Raw genomic sequence first — 19,199 nt, forward strand, 5'->3', positions numbered from 1 at the left:
TCACATCATAGAAAAGAGCATTGTGATTTCTGCCAATGGCGCAGTGAGTCACCTTGCGCAATATCCTAAATGAGCTCTAATTACTTGTTCCCAACAGCTGAAGATAATTCACTTCACCGGTAATGGCTTCCTCCAAATATACGTGCGATGTTAATATATCTTGAGTCTTTCCAAGGACAAGGGTAAAACTAATCTGCATAAAGCACTCAAACTAATGCAACACGTTTCACATTTGGAGACGGGCATTTTAAACCCACCACCCGTCTGACGCACTGCTGCAATGAAACATAACCCTCACAAAAGCAAGACGCCCAAAACCCCTAAAAATATTCCCATCAGAAAAGGAATACAGAATTCGAAAGTCCCCCCCCTCCACTGCACGCACGCACACACACACACACACAGACACACTCGCACTAGGGCCAGTTCTCCCAGCAGCCAATTGAACTGCCAGCACTGTACGTCTTTGGCGTGTGGGTGGAAACTGGAGGATCCAGGAAACAAACCAACACGAACATGGAGAGAACATACAAATTCCATGCAGATAGCATCCCAGGAACTGAAGTCAGGGCCCCAGCGCTGCGAGGCAGCAATGCTAACCACTGGGCCGCCATGCCATGCACGTGCTTGTCTAGCCCTTTCACATTCAAATAAAGGAAGATTTATTCTTTGGCATAGATAGACAAATGCTGAAAACGTACCTCAAGGAGCTCATTACTGCTGGCAGCAGATGCACCATAGAAGCTGGTATGCTCAGTGGGGTGTAGCACTCGATTCCAACACAAGTCATGTCCTGTATTGGTCTGCCAAGGCTGGCATACACAACCACCCCAACAGCCTGAGATTCAGCCATATTCTTCACCTTTAAAACACATTTCAAAAACATTTAGTCCTTTCATTAACACCTCCGTTTTCACCAGACACATCCAACCATTTATTTTCTTTTTATTTTACGGATACCTAAATAAACTTGCTCCAGTATTAAAAGTATAAGAATATTCTTTCATGATTAAACTTGTTCTTTTGCATTGACATCAACCTTCATAATAGCTATACAATAAACTTGCTGAAAAAACTTGTCCTTCGGCATTTGACAATAAATTAAAAGAAACACCTGGCTGATGAGTTTTAATACAGACAGGTGCAGGGATCTGCATGCAGGCGGTAAAAGCTAACGTATTAATACAAAATGGGAAACGCGCACTAAAAAGAAGCTAATTATGACTTTGTTTTTATGTAGACCATGTTGGGAAGCAATAAAAAGGGCATAAAAATAGGAGGATATACATTTAAAACGTACAACGTAAATCCAGGGATTCTATGTTTTATGTTTTATACTGTATATTAAAGCCTGATAGTATTGTGAACAATTGTGGTCACCACATTATGGAAAATACAGTATATTACTGCTGTAGACTCATTAAAGAGAAAAATCACCAGACACATGGCAACCTGCAAGGCTTTAAGGAATGTCTTACACTGCTCGGCTAAGGCCTGAATCTTTTTAGTCTTGAGCAGAGAAGGCTATAAGGACCCCTGTTCAATGTGTTCAAAAGCCTCAAAGGCTTTGAACAAGTCAGTGACTTTTTGAGATTCAGTGAATCTCAGAACAGTGAAAGAGTACACAACTAGAACCTGTGTGGAAGAGTGCTGAAAACCAGAAATAGGAATCACTTCTTTAGCCAACGGACTGCGAGAGCCTGGACCAAGTTACGCAGTTGTATCGTTGCAGCCGATCTGCTGGCTTCTTTCAGAAAAGTCTGGATCAGTTTCTCGGATAAACAACCTCCTAACTGCACAACAGGCAAGAAGGGGTGAATGGCTTCCTCTCATCAGAAGCCCTTCTTATGCGGGCTGTGAAATGTATTCCTTAATACAGATCCTGTGAGATCCTTAGTCTGATGGGCAGGCAGAACTCAATTGTGGCGATATTCTAAAACACTTTTGGGTTTTCATGGGCAATGAAAAGCAATGTAACCATTCTTCCGTCCTCTGGGCGAGCACAATTCATCTCGGAGCAAATCCCACCCATAACAATTTCAAAAGCTTATTATATAGTGAAAAATTGCATTAAAAGATTTTTCTCCTGAATAAAGAAGAGAACATGTGCATGACTGGTCACAACGTTCAAAAATTTCGATGACAATGGAAAGTAAAAGTATGCACATCAAAGCATTCCAAGCACGTAGGAGCACCATGCCAGCCAGCAGTCTCAGAGGTTATTTCTATTATCAGGTGCTCTGATTCACTCCTGATTCAAAACTCTACAATTCCAAAGCCATCTACTTTGCAATTTTTTATGCAAGAGCAGAAAAGGTCTTTAACAAGTGTTCACTTAATATTAACATATTGAATTTCCGAGAGCGTGCGCTGATTATTATTACGGGTAGGGAGTTCAGATTTCAAAAACACAGACTGTGTTTTCAGATCTCAGAAGGCCTTTACTTGAGATTTCCTGTTTAGCACTTAATACAGTTGGAAAATCAAGTACTTCCCCAGAATTCACTTTGTACAAAGAACTATTTGGACAAAAAATGAAATGGACTCAATTGCAGCATTTCTTCCAAAATCCAATAAAATCTATATTTAAAGAAACTGTCTACCATTATAAAGTATGGATGCTTATAAAACAAAAGAGTCAAGGCTATACTAAAAGTCCTTGAAAGTAACGGAATAACATAACTCAAAATAGGCCCATGAAGTAAAAAATGAATTCAAAGGCATGACTCATAAACTAACATTTCAGGAAAAAACTCAAAACCCAGCATCTGCTTCTAGGGTTCTGAATTCATGATGGAAGAGAGACGTTCCTTATAAAATCTCTTGGCCATCATATCATGAAGCACTTAACCTGAAAGGCACTCCAAAGATGAGTCATCCACTCTTTTACTCATCACTGCTTAATGGAGAAATTCTAGGCCAAAAATATTATGAGGAAGTTCTGCTTCATGTTGCAACATCCTGTGATTCACAGCACCAGCGCTGCACTGGTACATGATCAATCACCGAGATTAATCTGCAGCCAGGTAGAGGACAAACACTATAGAGCCAATTCAACTTCGCAAAGCTTTACTAAAGAGTCAAATCATTAGCTGTCATCTTATTAGACTTTTTACTAGGATGAATTAGTCAGAGGAGAAGAGCAAACTTTGCCCATCTCAACTTGCTTGCATTGTAAAATTCTATTACATTATTCTAGCACAGCGTGTAAAGGTTTTGGGAAGATTAACAGCCTACACGATTTAACAAGATGCTTGCAAAAGTGTTTCAACAACCCTAAAAAAATATATATATATTCCTGTGTATTAATGATAAAAAGGGAAGCCTGTCTTAAAAAATATTGCACTTAAAATAGATAAAATTGCTTTTAAACTACATAATATTGAGGTTAAACAAGATACTATTAAAACAATTGACGGTAAGGTCTAAGACTTACTGTTAACTCATTGTAAATATATCCTGTTCTACGTTTAAAGATTGGGCAACAACCTATTTATTTGTATCCATAGTTTCACATCAAGAACAAAAATTAGTTGGTAAAATTGTCTTTTCTACTTTTCACAAAAATGGTGAAAATGACATGCATTTACCCCATACAAAAGACATTACCTGTGCTCCTTAATACTAGTGAATTTTTCGAAAGGGGAGGTGACAATATTCTTTTTAGTTGTTTATGAAAGTAATACTTTGCATGGGACAATATTTCATAAACTGTATATTGCAATATTTATATATTGGGAAATATTGTTCACACAATAATTATCTAATGTAAATGCATTATTTAGGCCTGCTATTCTGTTAAATAATCATAAAGCTCTCATTTCTCCTCCCTGTAATAATAACTCAACTCACTAGAAATAAGCCTACATGCCCTCATCAAATACTTCCTAATTTGACAAGACCATCATAAACTTCATGTTAAATGTGAAAGTACTCTAAGGTACTTTCCAATGTCTATTTTCTCTGCAGCCTAAGTCTTTACTGTACGGTACTTTCCAGTTTTATGTTTGTTTTTTCAAATCTTGACATGCATGACTTTGCACACTACCTTCTCAGCTCTTGACCCATCCCAGTAAATGAGCAAATCTGTTATTTGCAAGATTTATATCCTAATGCCTCTGTGGACTTACTTCCACAGAGAAGAAGAGACTAACTCTGCTATAATTTAATTTAAGAGCGACTACACTCCTCACATCACTGTGAAAAGCTGATGCTTCCCTCTAAAATTTCCTATATATAAATCTGTCCTCTATACAACTACAAGAAGCAGCACTAACTCCTACTAGTTTAAGAACTAATCCTCTGTGAGGTACTTTGGCAAAATTTCCCTGAAGTTTAAACACACAATATTAAAAACCCTTATTAATTCAAAATGTTCAGACTGTCCTTAAAAAAAAAAACTATTAATTTTCACAAAAGCGAAGATGACAGAACATCACTTGCGTAATAAGATACAGGCTGCTGATTTCACTGATAATTATTCAGGGTCACTAAACAGTATCTTCTGGGTTTCACTCCATCCATTACTACACTCTTAAATGTCTTATTTTCCCCCCCACTGTTTTCAGATCTTTACTCATTGACAATTGTAAGTTGTGAGATATGATGATGATGACCACAGCATATATGTGCCACTTTGCAGTGAACATCACTGACATCAGCTAAGCCTGTCACACAACACTTCTTGATCTTTGTACCATTTGCTGAAGTGACGACGACTGACAGATTGATGAACAATAAAATGCAAATCACTGCAGAATGTCTAAAAATGGCATGAAAGACAATAAAACATCTTTCCCCCCCCCCCCCCAAGGTTGCTAACATTGCTGTATTTGGCAATTATGCACTAAGAAATCTCTTCATTATTTAATTGCTATGCTTAAGCTCTCATTTAAACAGTTACAAGTTAATTAATTCTACTACTTACAGTCAATGAAATAATGAAACCTATCTGGATTTGTGAACACGGCAGCAAGTGTCAGCAGCAAGCAAGAATTTCTGTAACCAAAAGTAATAAACTTGAATTGTTCCACAGAATTATGTTTAAGAATTCTCATAAACCTTTCAGCTTGCAAAGCTTAACCACAAAAAGCTGCTGTTTAACTTTTGGTCTACTGTAAACTGCTACAAAAATAAACTCCATCCATTACCAGTAAGCCACTATTTGTTGATAAGGGTCAGCTCATATCTTACCCTCGAAACACAGGTAGCAAGATAGGTTAAGACTCTGGACGAGTTGCCAGTTCATCAATGGGAACACACACTGAAACACTTGGAGACGCTACTTAAACCAGCCAGGAAGTAATAGGAAAGCGAAAGGAATTGGGAAGACCTCATAAAAACCCACAGGAACAAAACATGGACGAATACGCAAACTCCACACTGCAGCCACCTCAGTCTGGAATCAAACACCTGACCCAAGAGCTGTGATGCAGTGCTCCTGACCATTTCAAAGGGCACTAACCATTTTTAAAAGTCCTAAAAATGTTCATTGGATTTAGCCAAGACTCAACTTGTCAATCTATTCCAGTGGAGCACTTTACTAGAGCCAGCCCCTCAATCGTATAATCTAATCAAACAGTGGAGTGTTGCTTGTATGTTTTGGTTGTACCAAAAATCTGCCATGTAAGATACTCGCATAGCAATGTCTTTATGGACTAAATCCCCCGCTGTATCTTTGACTGCTCTCATGGAATAAATTTAAGGAACCTGACTTTCCTTTGTAGAAAGTTTTGCCTTTTTTTGGTCTTGGTTTTCAACAGACTACCATGGGCGTCCACATGTCAGCATATGAAGCAAACACTGTCTGTTGTAACATTTAACTCAATTCCATCAGCTGCTGGTTTAGTGTCAAGATGTTTAAGGGATACTGACTTAGACCGTCGCGAAATTAAATGTGCTAACAGTGGGGCATTTTTATTTGCAGGTAGGTGGATTAAGTATAAAGCTGAGATGCTAGAAAGTTAAAGGTTTTGCACATAAAAGAAGAAAAAGGAAAAGCAGAACTGGTTATCTTGTAGAGCTCCACTAAACCACAGTAAGTTTATTTTACTGGGAAAATTTTCAAGGGGTGAATTTCACTTAAATACAGTTGTGCACTAAAAATGTCACTTGCTCTGGTGAGGACTCTGTGGACCCTAGGACCCCCCCCCCGAGATGTGAGACAGCAGAGCTAACTGTGCCAGTATGCAGTCCACTGCATCATCACTTCAAACACTCAACTTCGAAGCTGCCATGCACAGTGCCAACGCAAAGCATGAGAAAGCTCATGTAAACCAAACAGTTTAATGTGCATGTAAATGAAGTTTCCTTTTTAATTTTTTTGCAGGTGAAATTTGGAAACTAACAGTCCTTCTCTTTAAATATCAAATTTTCCTTAATACTATCATTTGATTTAATGCATAGACTGTACATTGATGAAAAATACAGAAAGGTATTAAAAATGCAACTTGTGCATTTAATTGTACACAGTAGGTCTATGGAATTTAACATTTATTCAATTATTCCTGTAATTTTTACATTCAAGTTGACAATCATAATCTGTCTCTTAATAAGAACCTTACAGTATAAACAACAAATTAGTATTACATAATAATCTATTTCTCTTGCATGGATCTTATCGATTCCACTATTCTCTCTGGCCGGGATCAAGACACAGTGAAACCGACAGACGTGATGTGATAATTCCATATAGAAAAATGACCAAGCAGGCACAATGTCCCCTACAGACAAGATTGCTCCATTTCTTCCAACTGAGCAGAAAAAAGGACGGAAATGTACATTGACCAAACAGAATCCAGGTTAAATGAACATATTCTATCACCTTGTTGGTTATCATACTACATCCAGAGGCAGAAAAAAGGAGAAGAACCAGGTTAACCCCTAGTCGACAGGCAATGTTAAAATCTAATAGACAAAAGGCACCAATTTTTAACGTGGAATATTATGTATGAACTTGATTCAGGTCACACAAAATTCCGAAAAGTACTGGCCAGTCAAATCAAGATCAGCAACAACACAGACACAGGGGCGCGTGTGGGAGTTCAATTCCGTCTCGAGCGGCCCTAAGAACAGGCACTTCTTCAATCGAGGATCCCACTTAGAGTGGGAGTCTGGAATGAAATCTCTAGTTATGTGGTCAAAGCTGCGTTATTCTCAGAAACAGAGAGAGGTTTCATTTTTTTAAATCACCCAGACACCAGCAAACAAATGCGCACCTTTGTCTAAATGGGCTTGCCTTCTTTGTAACCATTCTTGTGTTCTATTCCATTATTCTGGTCCTCCAGCACTAGAAACGTACAATGAAGAATCATACGTAAAACACTTCACAGTTGTTTCTTGAAGTGTGAAATGAGGTACAGTATCTAAGCTGTAAAGAAAAGCAACACAATTACACCAAAATAGCAATCACCTGTATTAGGTCTTATCAAAATCTCAAGAGTAGGAATGCATAGCATAGTTTGTTTAAGGTAGTGGTTTTTTTCCCCCCATTCAAGACACTAATACTCAGCTAGAGACAGAAACAAAACACACAAAGATGAATTCAAAACCATTACATCCTGGACAGATCAGTTTCACTGACGGCAGAGGATAGCTTCAAGGCTTCTATTCCATTACTTTTCTAGTTGCCAAAGTAACGTTACACATCCTAGGGCTCTAAACTAACCTTTTTTATAGCTGTAAATGTACACCACAGTTAAAAAATGTCCTGAAAGATCCAGGTGAACACAAATACATTTGAAAAATGAAAATATATCTACAGTTGTTTTTCCACAAATTCTTAAATTGAACTTGCGCGGTTGAAAAACCTCAAAAAAGTACATTGGATTTTTCCCCAATTTAAACTTTTTCAGTTCTCTTAACCAAAACATTGATCCTGCACAGTAAAGGGGAACTGTGTCTTATTAGCAGAACTTACTTCGCAGTACTGCAGTAATGAAGCCTTCATTAACAGTACGAAACGCTTTGGTTTAATCTGAAGGGAGGACAGAGTCATGTTTTGTCAATGCGAACACATTTTAAGATGAGTATCCCAAATCATTTTGAAAAGTTAGGACCCATGAATGAATCACGCTCTTGTGTTAAGCAAGTCTAATACTCAAAGACCTAAACTGAATTTATGTGGTATAGGGTTAATGTCAAAAACCCTGATATCATCAGCTCTCAGGAGCAGGCATGGAAGGAGGAAACGGGTCAGTACTTGATGGAAAGAGGGCAGATAGCTGCTGTAAGTGGTGCATGGTTACTGAAGACACTGTTCTGCTCTGGGCTCATTCGACCTGGCCTCCCTACAGTTCATCCTCAACTCCGTTGGTCAAGCAATTAATCACTGCTGTGCAGCTGGGCTTCTGGGGGGTCAGAGCTGCCAGGCGGCAGACAGGTGGGTGCTGCACTTCAGCGGGAGCTGAAGTGGGTGTCTTCCTATATATAAACCACTTTACGATCCTTTTGGCATGGAACACAACAAATAGATTCAAAACTGTACAGCAATACATTTTTTTCTGTACCCATTAATCCATAACCTGTAACCACAAAAGACAAAGCCTACACAACTCACTACAGAATCTCCTGCCCTATGGCCACACTGTGCATCTCAAAAGAATCAGATTATGAAAATGAATCACAAATGCAAATATGACTGCTTACATATACGAACAATATATACAGAACCCCTCAAAAGTAATAGTTTTGACATTACCATCCCATTTTTTTTTTGCTTTACAGCCAAGCAATTTCTATTTGTGATCATGAAATGAATATCAATGATAAGTACAATATATGTATTTACATACATATGTGGGTAAGTATATGTATTTGTTCACATATCCCTTTGAGTCCAGGTGGGGAGCTGCGTCAGCAGGTATGGGCTGCAAAGGAACAAGTAAAGGTTTATTCCCTGCTGAAAAGAAAAGGGACAACGTTTCGGCTGTGGAGCCTTCTTCAGGTGTGTTCCGATAACTAACAGTTTGTGACCCAGACCTTTAGTGTAATCATTGCGCCTTGCTACAGCTGCTTGCATTTCTTCCCTGTCCTTGGCGTGTTCCAACTTCATGTTTTCTCCATCACGTAAAACGTCTGCTCAATTCAAACGAAATCTGAATATAGACTCAGTCCAATGCGAAATCAAATACTGACAAAACTCTTACAAAATTTTCTAATTTTACAATGAAGACAAGCCTATACTTTGATGGCAATTGTAAAGAAATACATTTCTATGCCTGTTCCTATCGACTGTTTATAGAAGATTCGAGCTCCTGAAATTCAGAACTCCCTGTTTTACATTGATTTCTTGTTAACCTTACAGTCCTTTGAGGTATTTGAAAGGAGTCGATTCTTGTCGGGCTGTAGCAACAAGAAAGTAATTTAAATGCATAACAGATGCAACAAATGCTGTGCTTAAATACACAAGCCATTTCTGAATTGGCTTTAGTGTATAAAAAAAAAGCTTTCTATTTTTCAAAATCTTTTGAAAAAGTTCTGATACTTAAAATTACAGTGAGGAGACTGGGCCCTATTTTATTTTCAAAGAATGGGGCGTTAAAATGTAGCCCAAAACAGTTTTGGTCTGTAATCTCAGGTTTTTTTCATTTTACTTGTCACTCTTGCCCTCCTGGGCAGTACACTGACTACAGGTCTGCTTGTTCTTGACCGCTTCTTAAGTTCCATATTTATGCAGTCACTTGATGAGTTGCTGTGGGCAGATGGGTCAGGAGATGGCAAGCAGTACTGTAGCTCATATTTAATATTTCCAGCGATGAGAAATATACAGCTCTTTCTCCTAAATTCAATCTGTGACCCTTCAGTACCAAATACCTGCTAGGTTTCTGCTCATCAATAAGGAATCAAAGTGGTCAAAACTTTCTAAAGTGTTAAAACCTTTTCATTTCTTTATGGTGTCCCCCATTTGCACTTTGCTCCTAATACCATGTTGCAATTATGTGCTAGCCTCCAGTTCCAGGCGAAAAGGTGTTAAAGCATTTCATTTTCTCCACTAAACTATAAACTAAAAAGTAAAAAAGGTGGAACAGAAGCACCGCTAATTAGTAAAATTAAATTGCATGTTAAGGCCATTTGTGAAATAAGTCTTTCAGCATGTTTTTAAAGCATGCACGGTCACAGAATCACTACTGGATTTGGGCAGTGAGCTCCACAGACATGGTGCTGCATAAAAAAAGCTCTACTGCCCACTGTGTGGAGCCTGGTCTTCAGAGAAGTAAGGCCATCTAAGCAGCAGATCTCAGACTGCCATATAATCATGTCAATCGCCCTTAACTCGGAGCTAGACCATTTTGTGGCTTTTGAGTACAAGAATATTAAAATTCACTTTTAGATTTTCGTAGGAGGTCAGTATAAATTCCAGAAGACAGGGGCTGCTTGCTGATGCACATTAGCCATAGAATTCTGAAGATATTGAAGCCCTTTTAAAAGGTAATGAGGCATTACATCTAAGCTAGATTACATCAAGGCATGTATCGGTGTCAAACAGTAAAGATCTTGCTCCAAAATTTGAATCCATTTCTTAATTTCAGACAGACCTTTTAAAGTACAGAAACTACAGCCATCTGAATATCCGAGTTCGTCAGAAATAAATCTGAGTGGCATCAGCAGAACAGTGAAACCCAGCTCCACGATGGCACATGATCCGAGTCAGAAGTGACACGCAAATACTAAAGAGCAGAGGACCCAGCACAGAGCCCTGAGGAATGCCTTCAGTAAGTGCAACAGAATCAGATTTAAAACAGGCAAATTGGCTCCTGGTAACCAAACAGGAGGCCAACCAAAAAAGGGAATAGTTAGTTATTCCTGGATAATATTTCCATGCAATCAGGAGGGTGCCAAGATTAACAGTACCACAAGCTGGACATAAATCCACAAGGAAAATGAGAATGAGCCTATGAGACTTAGAGGGACGTACTGTATTAAGATTTAGAATTTCACATTATGTCAGCAATTTGCTCTGCATCATCAGTTCTTCCAAGCCTCTAATACATTACCATTGAGTCTTAAACTTTAGACAATACGAGATATGTCAGCATTTGCTTCATTCCAAATTGTATTTAATTTTCTAACATAATTTGATCTTAATCATTTTACAGTAAGTGAAGAGAATGTTGCTGTTTAAATGTCCAACAGGATCAGTTGGCAATACACTTAAAGCAAGGATGCTCTGAACACAAACCATGTAATGATAGAACAGCCTCCACTGAATTTGACTGTAGTAGTTGGGAAAACTAGATAATCATTGGTTTTCTATATTAGTAAATATTTGTAACGCTGATTGAGCAATTTATGGTATTGGAGTACAGTAAATGTCACTATTGTTCATTCTCGGACTGGGGAGTTGGGTCAGTCTGTGTTGGCTGCAAAGGAATAAGTGAAGGTTAATTCTATGCTGAAAAATACAGCATTTTGGATGTAGACCCTGACTCACACCTGAAAAGGGCTCCACAGCAAAAACATTGCATTTTCAGTGTGAAATTAACCTTTACTTGTTCCTATTGTTTTTTGTTACATCAATAAAGAAAGACTATTTTTCTCCTAACTGGCATATATAGAAATTTTAATTTTTACTGTTAGTCTACCTTGATAAAGGATATTAACATCTACAGATTTGTAGAAACAGAATTCATTACCTACTAACCAGATTCTGATTTTCAAAATCTGCAATGTCCCTGTTTTACATCTATCTGGGGAAACTACAGGCGTTAATTAATTTTCAACCTGCGTTTTCTGGTAAAGGACACAGTGGCGAAAATATATGTCCTACCACAGCGTTTTGGTTATTCCTACTAATCTAAAATGGACGTTCAGCAAATAAACACAAAAAGACAACAATTACAAATCATCAAGTAATAGGTTTATTCCATGCTGAAAAAAAGAAGAAAGAGAACACAACGTTTCGGCCGTGGAGCCTTCTTCTCTTTCTTCTTTTTTTCAGCATGGAATAAACCTATTACTTGTTCCTTTGCAGCCTACGCATGCTGACGCAGCTACCCACCTGAACAATTACAAATCATTTTGACCTCAAGCTAACCAACCTTTGTATTTTCCTTTTATTTCTTTATCCATTCATGAATTCATATATTGTATAAGTAAAGACAAAAAATAAACTAAGCAGAGCATATAATTCGTTTTATTGACATGATAAGATGATCAAAGCTGTATCCACAGCTGTTTACTTTCACATTTTCAGCAAAAATGATTTCACAACTTAAATCTCTTCTGAGCAAATTTGCTTTGAATCATTAATACTTATGCTTCCATAAGTGAATGTATGCTTAATGATTCAGTTTGTCTTGGCAGCTGTTAATGAAGGATTTATAAATGCATTTGATTATAACTATACGTTTACAGTATCTCAATTTTCAAATGAAATCCCAGCAGCAACACTGTCACACACTCCTCGTGTAAACGAGTATGAAAGGAAATGTTAATTCATGATGGCGGAAACGTAATTAAATCCGTCTTTGCTGGGGGAGCTACCACATTACACATTAGTATCAGGAATCTAATTTAAGTTAGATTTACAAAGTGTGACTTTCTCTGCTTGCAAAAGGATTACATTTGCCTCCCAAAGGAAGGTGTTGTTTGCTGAATTATCCTTCATTTGACTAACAAAACATTGCCTTTGGGACACCAAATCTTGATAAGTCAGAATCACCTTGACTGCCCATGTCTATATGAAAGATAATGATGCTATAATGATTTCTAAAACCTGGCTGTGTCAGGGTACAGAATTAGTTCTGATTAATTTTCCCTCCACTTGGCTCAGTCTCTTTTGCATCAAATGAAAGCTAAAGGTCTACTGAGAGACTTGGCACTCGAGCAAAACACGTGGATGTAGACTTACAGTACAATTTGTGCCGTCCAGTCTCTTTGGATCTTTAGATTGCTGCTGCACCTTCTTCTAAATTGTTTTCTGAAGACAATTTACATTTTGGCACGGGACTAATTACTGCATTTCCTGGGGTTTTTATTCAGATTTGCTGCATAATCCTCTATCAGTGATTGAGAGGAATTTTAATAAACTGCAGGGTAAAAGTTCAGTTTTCATCTGTTTCTAAAAGCTCAAAGCCTTTTCTGTACATATTCATTTTCTTTTATATTCATCTGGCAGTGGCCATTAATTTAACAGGACCTCAAAGGACATCCACTGTGATTATGACATTCAATACCTCTCTCAATAGCTACATTCTCCGAACAGCTTGAGATCCCTGCTCTCAAGCCAAGTGTTAGTAAAGTTCTCTCTCATGATTATATATTTTAACACTAAGGATAAATAAGGTCACAGGCATTTCACGAGTACGGGGACAGAATATTTTCCAGCTATTGTAGGGAAACAACTCCAAAGCATGGAAGACCTAAGAAATCAAATGCTAACCAGAATATTTTCTACTGCACTTGAAAAAAACACTTCTGACTGGTAATGGTGTGTACACTTCAGATAAAAAGCCTATTATAAAAATAACATAGAATGATGTTAAATAAACTGAAATGAAAATATCTCACAAGTTTGATGAAGTCAGAAAAGTGCTCATGTCCACTGCAATCACATCATTCATAAGTACAACTATATATAGTAGAGGTACTATATAAGTTCAATTACTGTTTAAACATTAGCACACATACTGTACACCCTTGATCTCTATTTCTAATTCATAAAGGATTTAGGATGTTTTGGTTGAATAAAACAATCATGACAAATAGAATGATAAAAGTCATAATTTGACATCAACAAAATAATTATGATATGTAATGGATATTGTTAAAGGCTGCCTAAAAACATTGAGCCTCTCTAGCTCATTCTATTGCTAGTGCCTGACTTGCGCTGAGAACCACAATCAGCCAGTTGAGTTACCTGACTGGGCAAAATGACAATTACAGCAGCAACAATATCAGAAGCAGCTTCAATAAATCTACATTCTGGCCCTTCACTTGTGACTCAACACATCTGTCAGTTTCACTCAGATGAATTAGCTGCTTAATCAGGCTACACATTCGCCATATTCAGTCCAGATGTAATAAAAAACAAAGACATAAAAAGTACCGCTGCATACATACTAAGGAAGAAATGGTTCTCAAAAACAAGAGCTCCCTTGGTTTTGTTCTAAGGCTGGTAGATGTCAGCTATACACTAACAACGTTATACCATGATCATTGCTTTGGTATTTTTTTAACTGTTTAATAACTAAGGAAAAATGTATATCTGAAATCACAAATAAAATGAGCCAACTTAAATATTCAGAAGAAGAGTCTAGATGAGGAAGGAAATATGTAATATTTAAATAAGTGTTATTATGTAATATGTAATTAAGTGCTTTATTACTGATCATTTTGGGTTAACCATACATCAACATTACAAGAAGATGACTTGAACAGTGTCTTTAAAACAATCATTTAAATATCATTGAGAGTCCTCTAATCTAGCTCTCTGTAAGGGTAAAGCATACAAAAATAAAATAATGAGGTCAGCCTTAAATACGTGAATCAGTCTCTTAGATACATGACCTTCAAAGACTAATGTCATTACACAGCCAAAGACAGGTTTTGGCTTAATTTTCTGTTGCTGTACATTTGGAGCTTTAGGACAAGAAATAAAACAGCAGTAACAAAAATGACTGTATCAACTGGACGTGGAAACAAAGTTGATAATATGATCTAAGAGGGAGTTAGGCGGTAAATGATTTCAAAGGATAAATTGGGAGCAACAGTCCATTTCTCTTAAATAAAAACTGGGATAATCTTGACATTGCTCAAACCATAAAGTGAATTAAACAAATAAGTCTTTAAATTTGGTGGCAACATAAAAATAAATGTTTTCTAAATTTGCACTAAATGATTTTGTGTGGCTGAGAGGATGTCAGGGTCTGTACAGAACATTGCGTGCCTTCTAATATTAGCCACAATAGACAAGAACAAATGCTTTCATTAAGTCTGGAAGCTATAGAAAGGGAATTAGTCATGCAAGAGAAGGAGTGTTTTCATGACCCTTATCGGTGAAAGCCTGTGGTTTAAAAATCTCCTCAGGTCACAAGTGAAGCCAGTTTGGTGCTTTCTGTTCAGCCCCTAGTGGAAGGTGGCCACCAGCAGTGGGAGAAACAGCTGCATTGGCAGACTACAGCTGTCGGAGGTGGCTTTCGTGTTATCTTCTGATCCTCCGCCTCACGTAACCAATAGCTCTGTCTATCCTTACAAGAAAGCGTGAATGCATACCTTTGTGAAAAACGAGCAGTCTCCATCCGAAACCCACGCAACGGCCCCCTTGACTTGAGAGGAGATGTTGCAGCCATCGGCAGCATCAACAAGCTCGTACGACTTCCAGCTCCAGTGCCCCATCAGCCAGTCGTATCTCGCGTCAAGCCGTTTGGCAACAACGGGAGTATCCCAGTCTGCGCAAAAGAAAAAAAAACAGCTAGGAAAATACATTCCACAAACTCCCTGCAGGTCTGCATTACCCTCTGTAGCTTTTAAATGTGAAAATCAACTGCTCAACGAACATAACAACCAACATGCAAATGGGAAAAATACAAAACTGTGCTAAAGTCAGTCATTCCATAAACTTTTGAAATTACAGGCCACTCTTTTTAATTACAGATAATGTGTCACCACGAGCTGTGACCAAAAACGTCGGTGCCCTTTGTACATTAGAAAATGAAACAGGCTACATTTGATGACTTATAATTTTGGGCCTCAAAACGTGTCTTTTAATGACCTCTCTTCAAAAACAATGCAATTACTCACTCGTCTACGGTAGAAATGGATCCAAAAATTAACCTTAGTTCCAACAGCCCAACAAAAGAAAAAATAATATAACAAGCTGCAACACAGCCTGGCTGAATTCCATGTGAATAAACCTACATGTCATGAGTTTGGTGCCACTGGTATTCAGAGTAATATTTAAATGTTACAGTTTGTATGTAACTAATTAAGCCTGACAATAGTACACCCACTTCATGCAAATTTAGGCCTTTTTCTTTTATTTCAGCATCTATAACAGTCACGGTGAAATGGTCTGATTTTGGATCTCAATATGAATACTTGGCACTACTGCACATTATAATGACTCTTTTGCCTTGCTGTGACTCATTAGTGCATCTGTCACCACAACTACATCCTGCACAGGCAGACAGAGCATTGGTTAAGCACTTTATGCATGAACTGTTATACATGGAAAACAAACTCTTGCTTTGTACAGTAAATAACACTAACTTGATATAGTGCTTTACCTCCATAAACTCTGATCAGGAATAAGGCTTTGGGCAGAGAAATCTTTTAAAAAAGGTAGCAAAATGGCATCTTACTCATGTTGGCTGCTAGTAATCTAACAGCCTCAGAATCTTTCTCACTCAGAATTAATGATCTCGCTCCTCTATACTGTACAATATGCCAAAGTATCTGAAGCAGTTGTTTCACTAGATATGTGAAATGGTAAATTGCTCATTGTGTTTTACAACCAAGCATTATACAATAAAAAACAAGTGTTCATCAGAATAAAAGGTTTATTAAACCGCGTTTTCATTATATTGCCTGCCTGCTACAAACATTGTTGACAGACAAATATAGACACTTATTCTAATGTAAATTAAAGTAGCTTCTCTATTTGTGTGCCAGAACTTGCCTTTTAACTGGCTACTAGTCTTTAAAAAATACTCTGGGCTTTCATAAAAAGGGCAGATTCAAACATTAACCCTAAAACTGCTCAGGGCATATGGAAGGCACTGTAATTCCTTTACAAACCGAGCCATCAGAAGAGGGGAAGACCCCACTAGCTCACTCTACAGCCAATGAAGTGCATTGGAAATACAAGATAAGCTTGTATTAATTTGTGTGTTCTGCTATGGGATTTACTAAACAGATTAGTTTAGACAACTAAAATAGCAATCATGAACAATGATAATGAAAGCTGAGAAAAGAACTCAAAATGGTTGTGCATGTATTCAGAAAATCCCAGGCACTTTTGAGAAGTACCATTTGGACCTCTGTAAACAACAGGATTTTCAAGAAATGGAAGGATGATATCCTCATATCAATGAGCTGCTAGGACCTCAAATCAAGCAATATAGGCCACTTTCCCTCCTTTCACTTATAACACCTTGTTAAGTCACATCTGGATGAAAAAGCACAAGTTCTAAGAGCTACATGCAGTTTCGGAATAGGCATACAATTATAGGGGCTATCTTTCTCAAAACTTATTTCAGAAATGCACAGACGGGTATTTCTGTCCATAACGTACCTTTCGATGTGAAAACAGCTTGATTCAGCCCACAGTTGATGCCCTCACATCTCCAGTCATAAAGCACACTGGGAATCCAGTTACCCAGAGAGTACACAGGAACAGAGGAAAAATGCAGTCTGTCCAGTATATCCTTCTTCCTGTATTTAACAGCATATTCATAGTGTACTTCATTAAAAAGCATTTTATGGTGCTATGTTTAACTTCTTTTTATACCTTGGAACATAAAGCATTAACATATATCATTGTGTCTAAACCACTGGTCAGATATATTACGATGGATATAATTCTGGCCAATTACCTTTGGAGACATGTATTGGTTGGGTGATTAGGAATACGTTCTGCAACATAGATAACGAAGGAGTAATTCAGAATCTGCCCCCCCAAAACAGATCCAGTGCAATTTATATTGAATATAACATCTTGTTCCCAAATAGTCTATGAATTCACATTAAAGTCTTAAACAACAGTGACTAAAATAATATATTTATAATATTATTCTCCAACGTTCTACATACAAATACTTGTCATGTTTTAAACCCATCTGTACTTTGAATTCGTCGAGAAACCAATTTAAATATGTACGCCTGGCTGGATTTTCAAGACGGATGAACCCTGAGTTCTCACTAGTTACAAACTTTATAATGGCTTTTACAATCAACAAAGGCACAAAACAAAGCCTTCGAAAAACTATTTTGCTTCCAGAGTAAAAATACATTCGGACTCCTGTCAAGGACTTGTGCCATGCTGTAAATAAGGCCATTTCCAGGATGTGTGTGAGTGTTCCAACTTATGTCATTATGATTGAATCGATAATGGTTAAGAGAATTCACCTTTGCTTTGCCACACGCTGAATCTGGTATCTCATCCAGTGTACATCAACTTCGGCGGTGTCGTCCAGGGACATGAAGACTGCATGAGCACTGTCAGGAAGGTTATCCACCAAGTCCGTCAGGGAAGAGTCAGACGTCCACATACACTCAAGAAAAGCCGATTTATTAGTAAATGCGTGGATGATTATGGAAATATTAAGCCCACCGGGAGGTGGGTAGACAAAGTCCCCATCAAGGGTTTTAATTTGAAATCCGTGCGCCGTGTCTCCTGGTGCATAATCCGTATCTTTAAATGGTTTCGAATTCCGTCCAGATTTGAAAAAGATTAATTTCTCTGTATTTTTCCTTAACTGGTTTGCTGGACTAAATGCACCCCATAATTGGTCTTCAGGAGCATCGACCCTGTTAGAATTAATGTTACCAGCAGAGGCATGACAACCCCTGGACAAACTGAGTAGCATGATGAACAATACAGGAGCCCAAGGCACATAGTACAGCCAAGCCATGTGTCAAAAAAGAATTAAGACCGAATCGTTTTCGCTTCGGAGTTAAAATCGCGGACAGGTTCTGCCGTTTTAGAGTCAAACTTGTCCAACAGTATTTAACAATCCAGCAATCTAACAACGCGCTGCAGAAGTGAGCCAGCAAGAGGAACAGATTTCAAATTGAGGAACCAAACCCTACTGCTTTCGATTTGCCTGTATGGTCATGTGAGAAGAAGCATGGGCTGTGTTTATGTACGGCGGCCCAGATTTGCCAAAACAAATTAAGGTGCTAAATTGATTATTAAATAAATGAAAATAATTAATCGGATATCGGTCATTTGGCCTGAAGATCTGCTTGGGTTCATTCATTGTTTGATGTGTACACGAAACAAGTCTTGCAGCCACAATACATCTTCCTTGGACTTTGTTACAGTATGTGCTAGAAAAATGAACATTAAAAGCGCTTCCCCAATTCACACAACGATTTAACCTAGCAAACGTACATCACAGAAGCTCTTTAATTCAGAATCCAGAATGTGCACGACTCTATAAACCTCCAGTCACAATAATATTTTGAGGAACTTTGACGCTACGTGATGAATAATTATCTTGATAATAACCTTAATAATGGGTTTGCAGAATACTAAA

General features: G+C 37.9%; 1 protein-coding gene across 1 annotated transcript in view; it reads right to left on the reverse strand.

Annotated features, from left to right (window-relative positions):
- The window catches only part of ngly2 (N-glycanase 2), a 66,997-nt gene extending 48,217 nt beyond the window's left edge, over positions 1–18,780 (reverse strand). Inside the window, exons 1-4 of the mRNA XM_088929558.1 lie at positions 18,067–18,780; positions 17,234–17,373; positions 15,214–15,389; positions 702–862 (exon numbers count right to left, since the gene is read on the reverse strand). Coding sequence (XP_088785684.1) covers positions 702–862; positions 15,214–15,389; positions 17,234–17,373; positions 18,067–18,572 — 983 coding nt within the window. The 5' untranslated portion in view covers positions 18,573–18,780. The remainder of the gene's footprint in view (positions 1–701; positions 863–15,213; positions 15,390–17,233; positions 17,374–18,066) is intronic.
- Positions 18,781–19,199: the final 419 nt, after the last annotated feature.

Source organism: Atractosteus spatula, chromosome 12, assembly GCF_055471065.1.
Source record: "Atractosteus spatula isolate fAtrSpa1 chromosome 12, fAtrSpa1.hap1, whole genome shotgun sequence".
NCBI lineage: Eukaryota > Metazoa > Chordata > Actinopteri > Semionotiformes > Lepisosteidae > Atractosteus > Atractosteus spatula.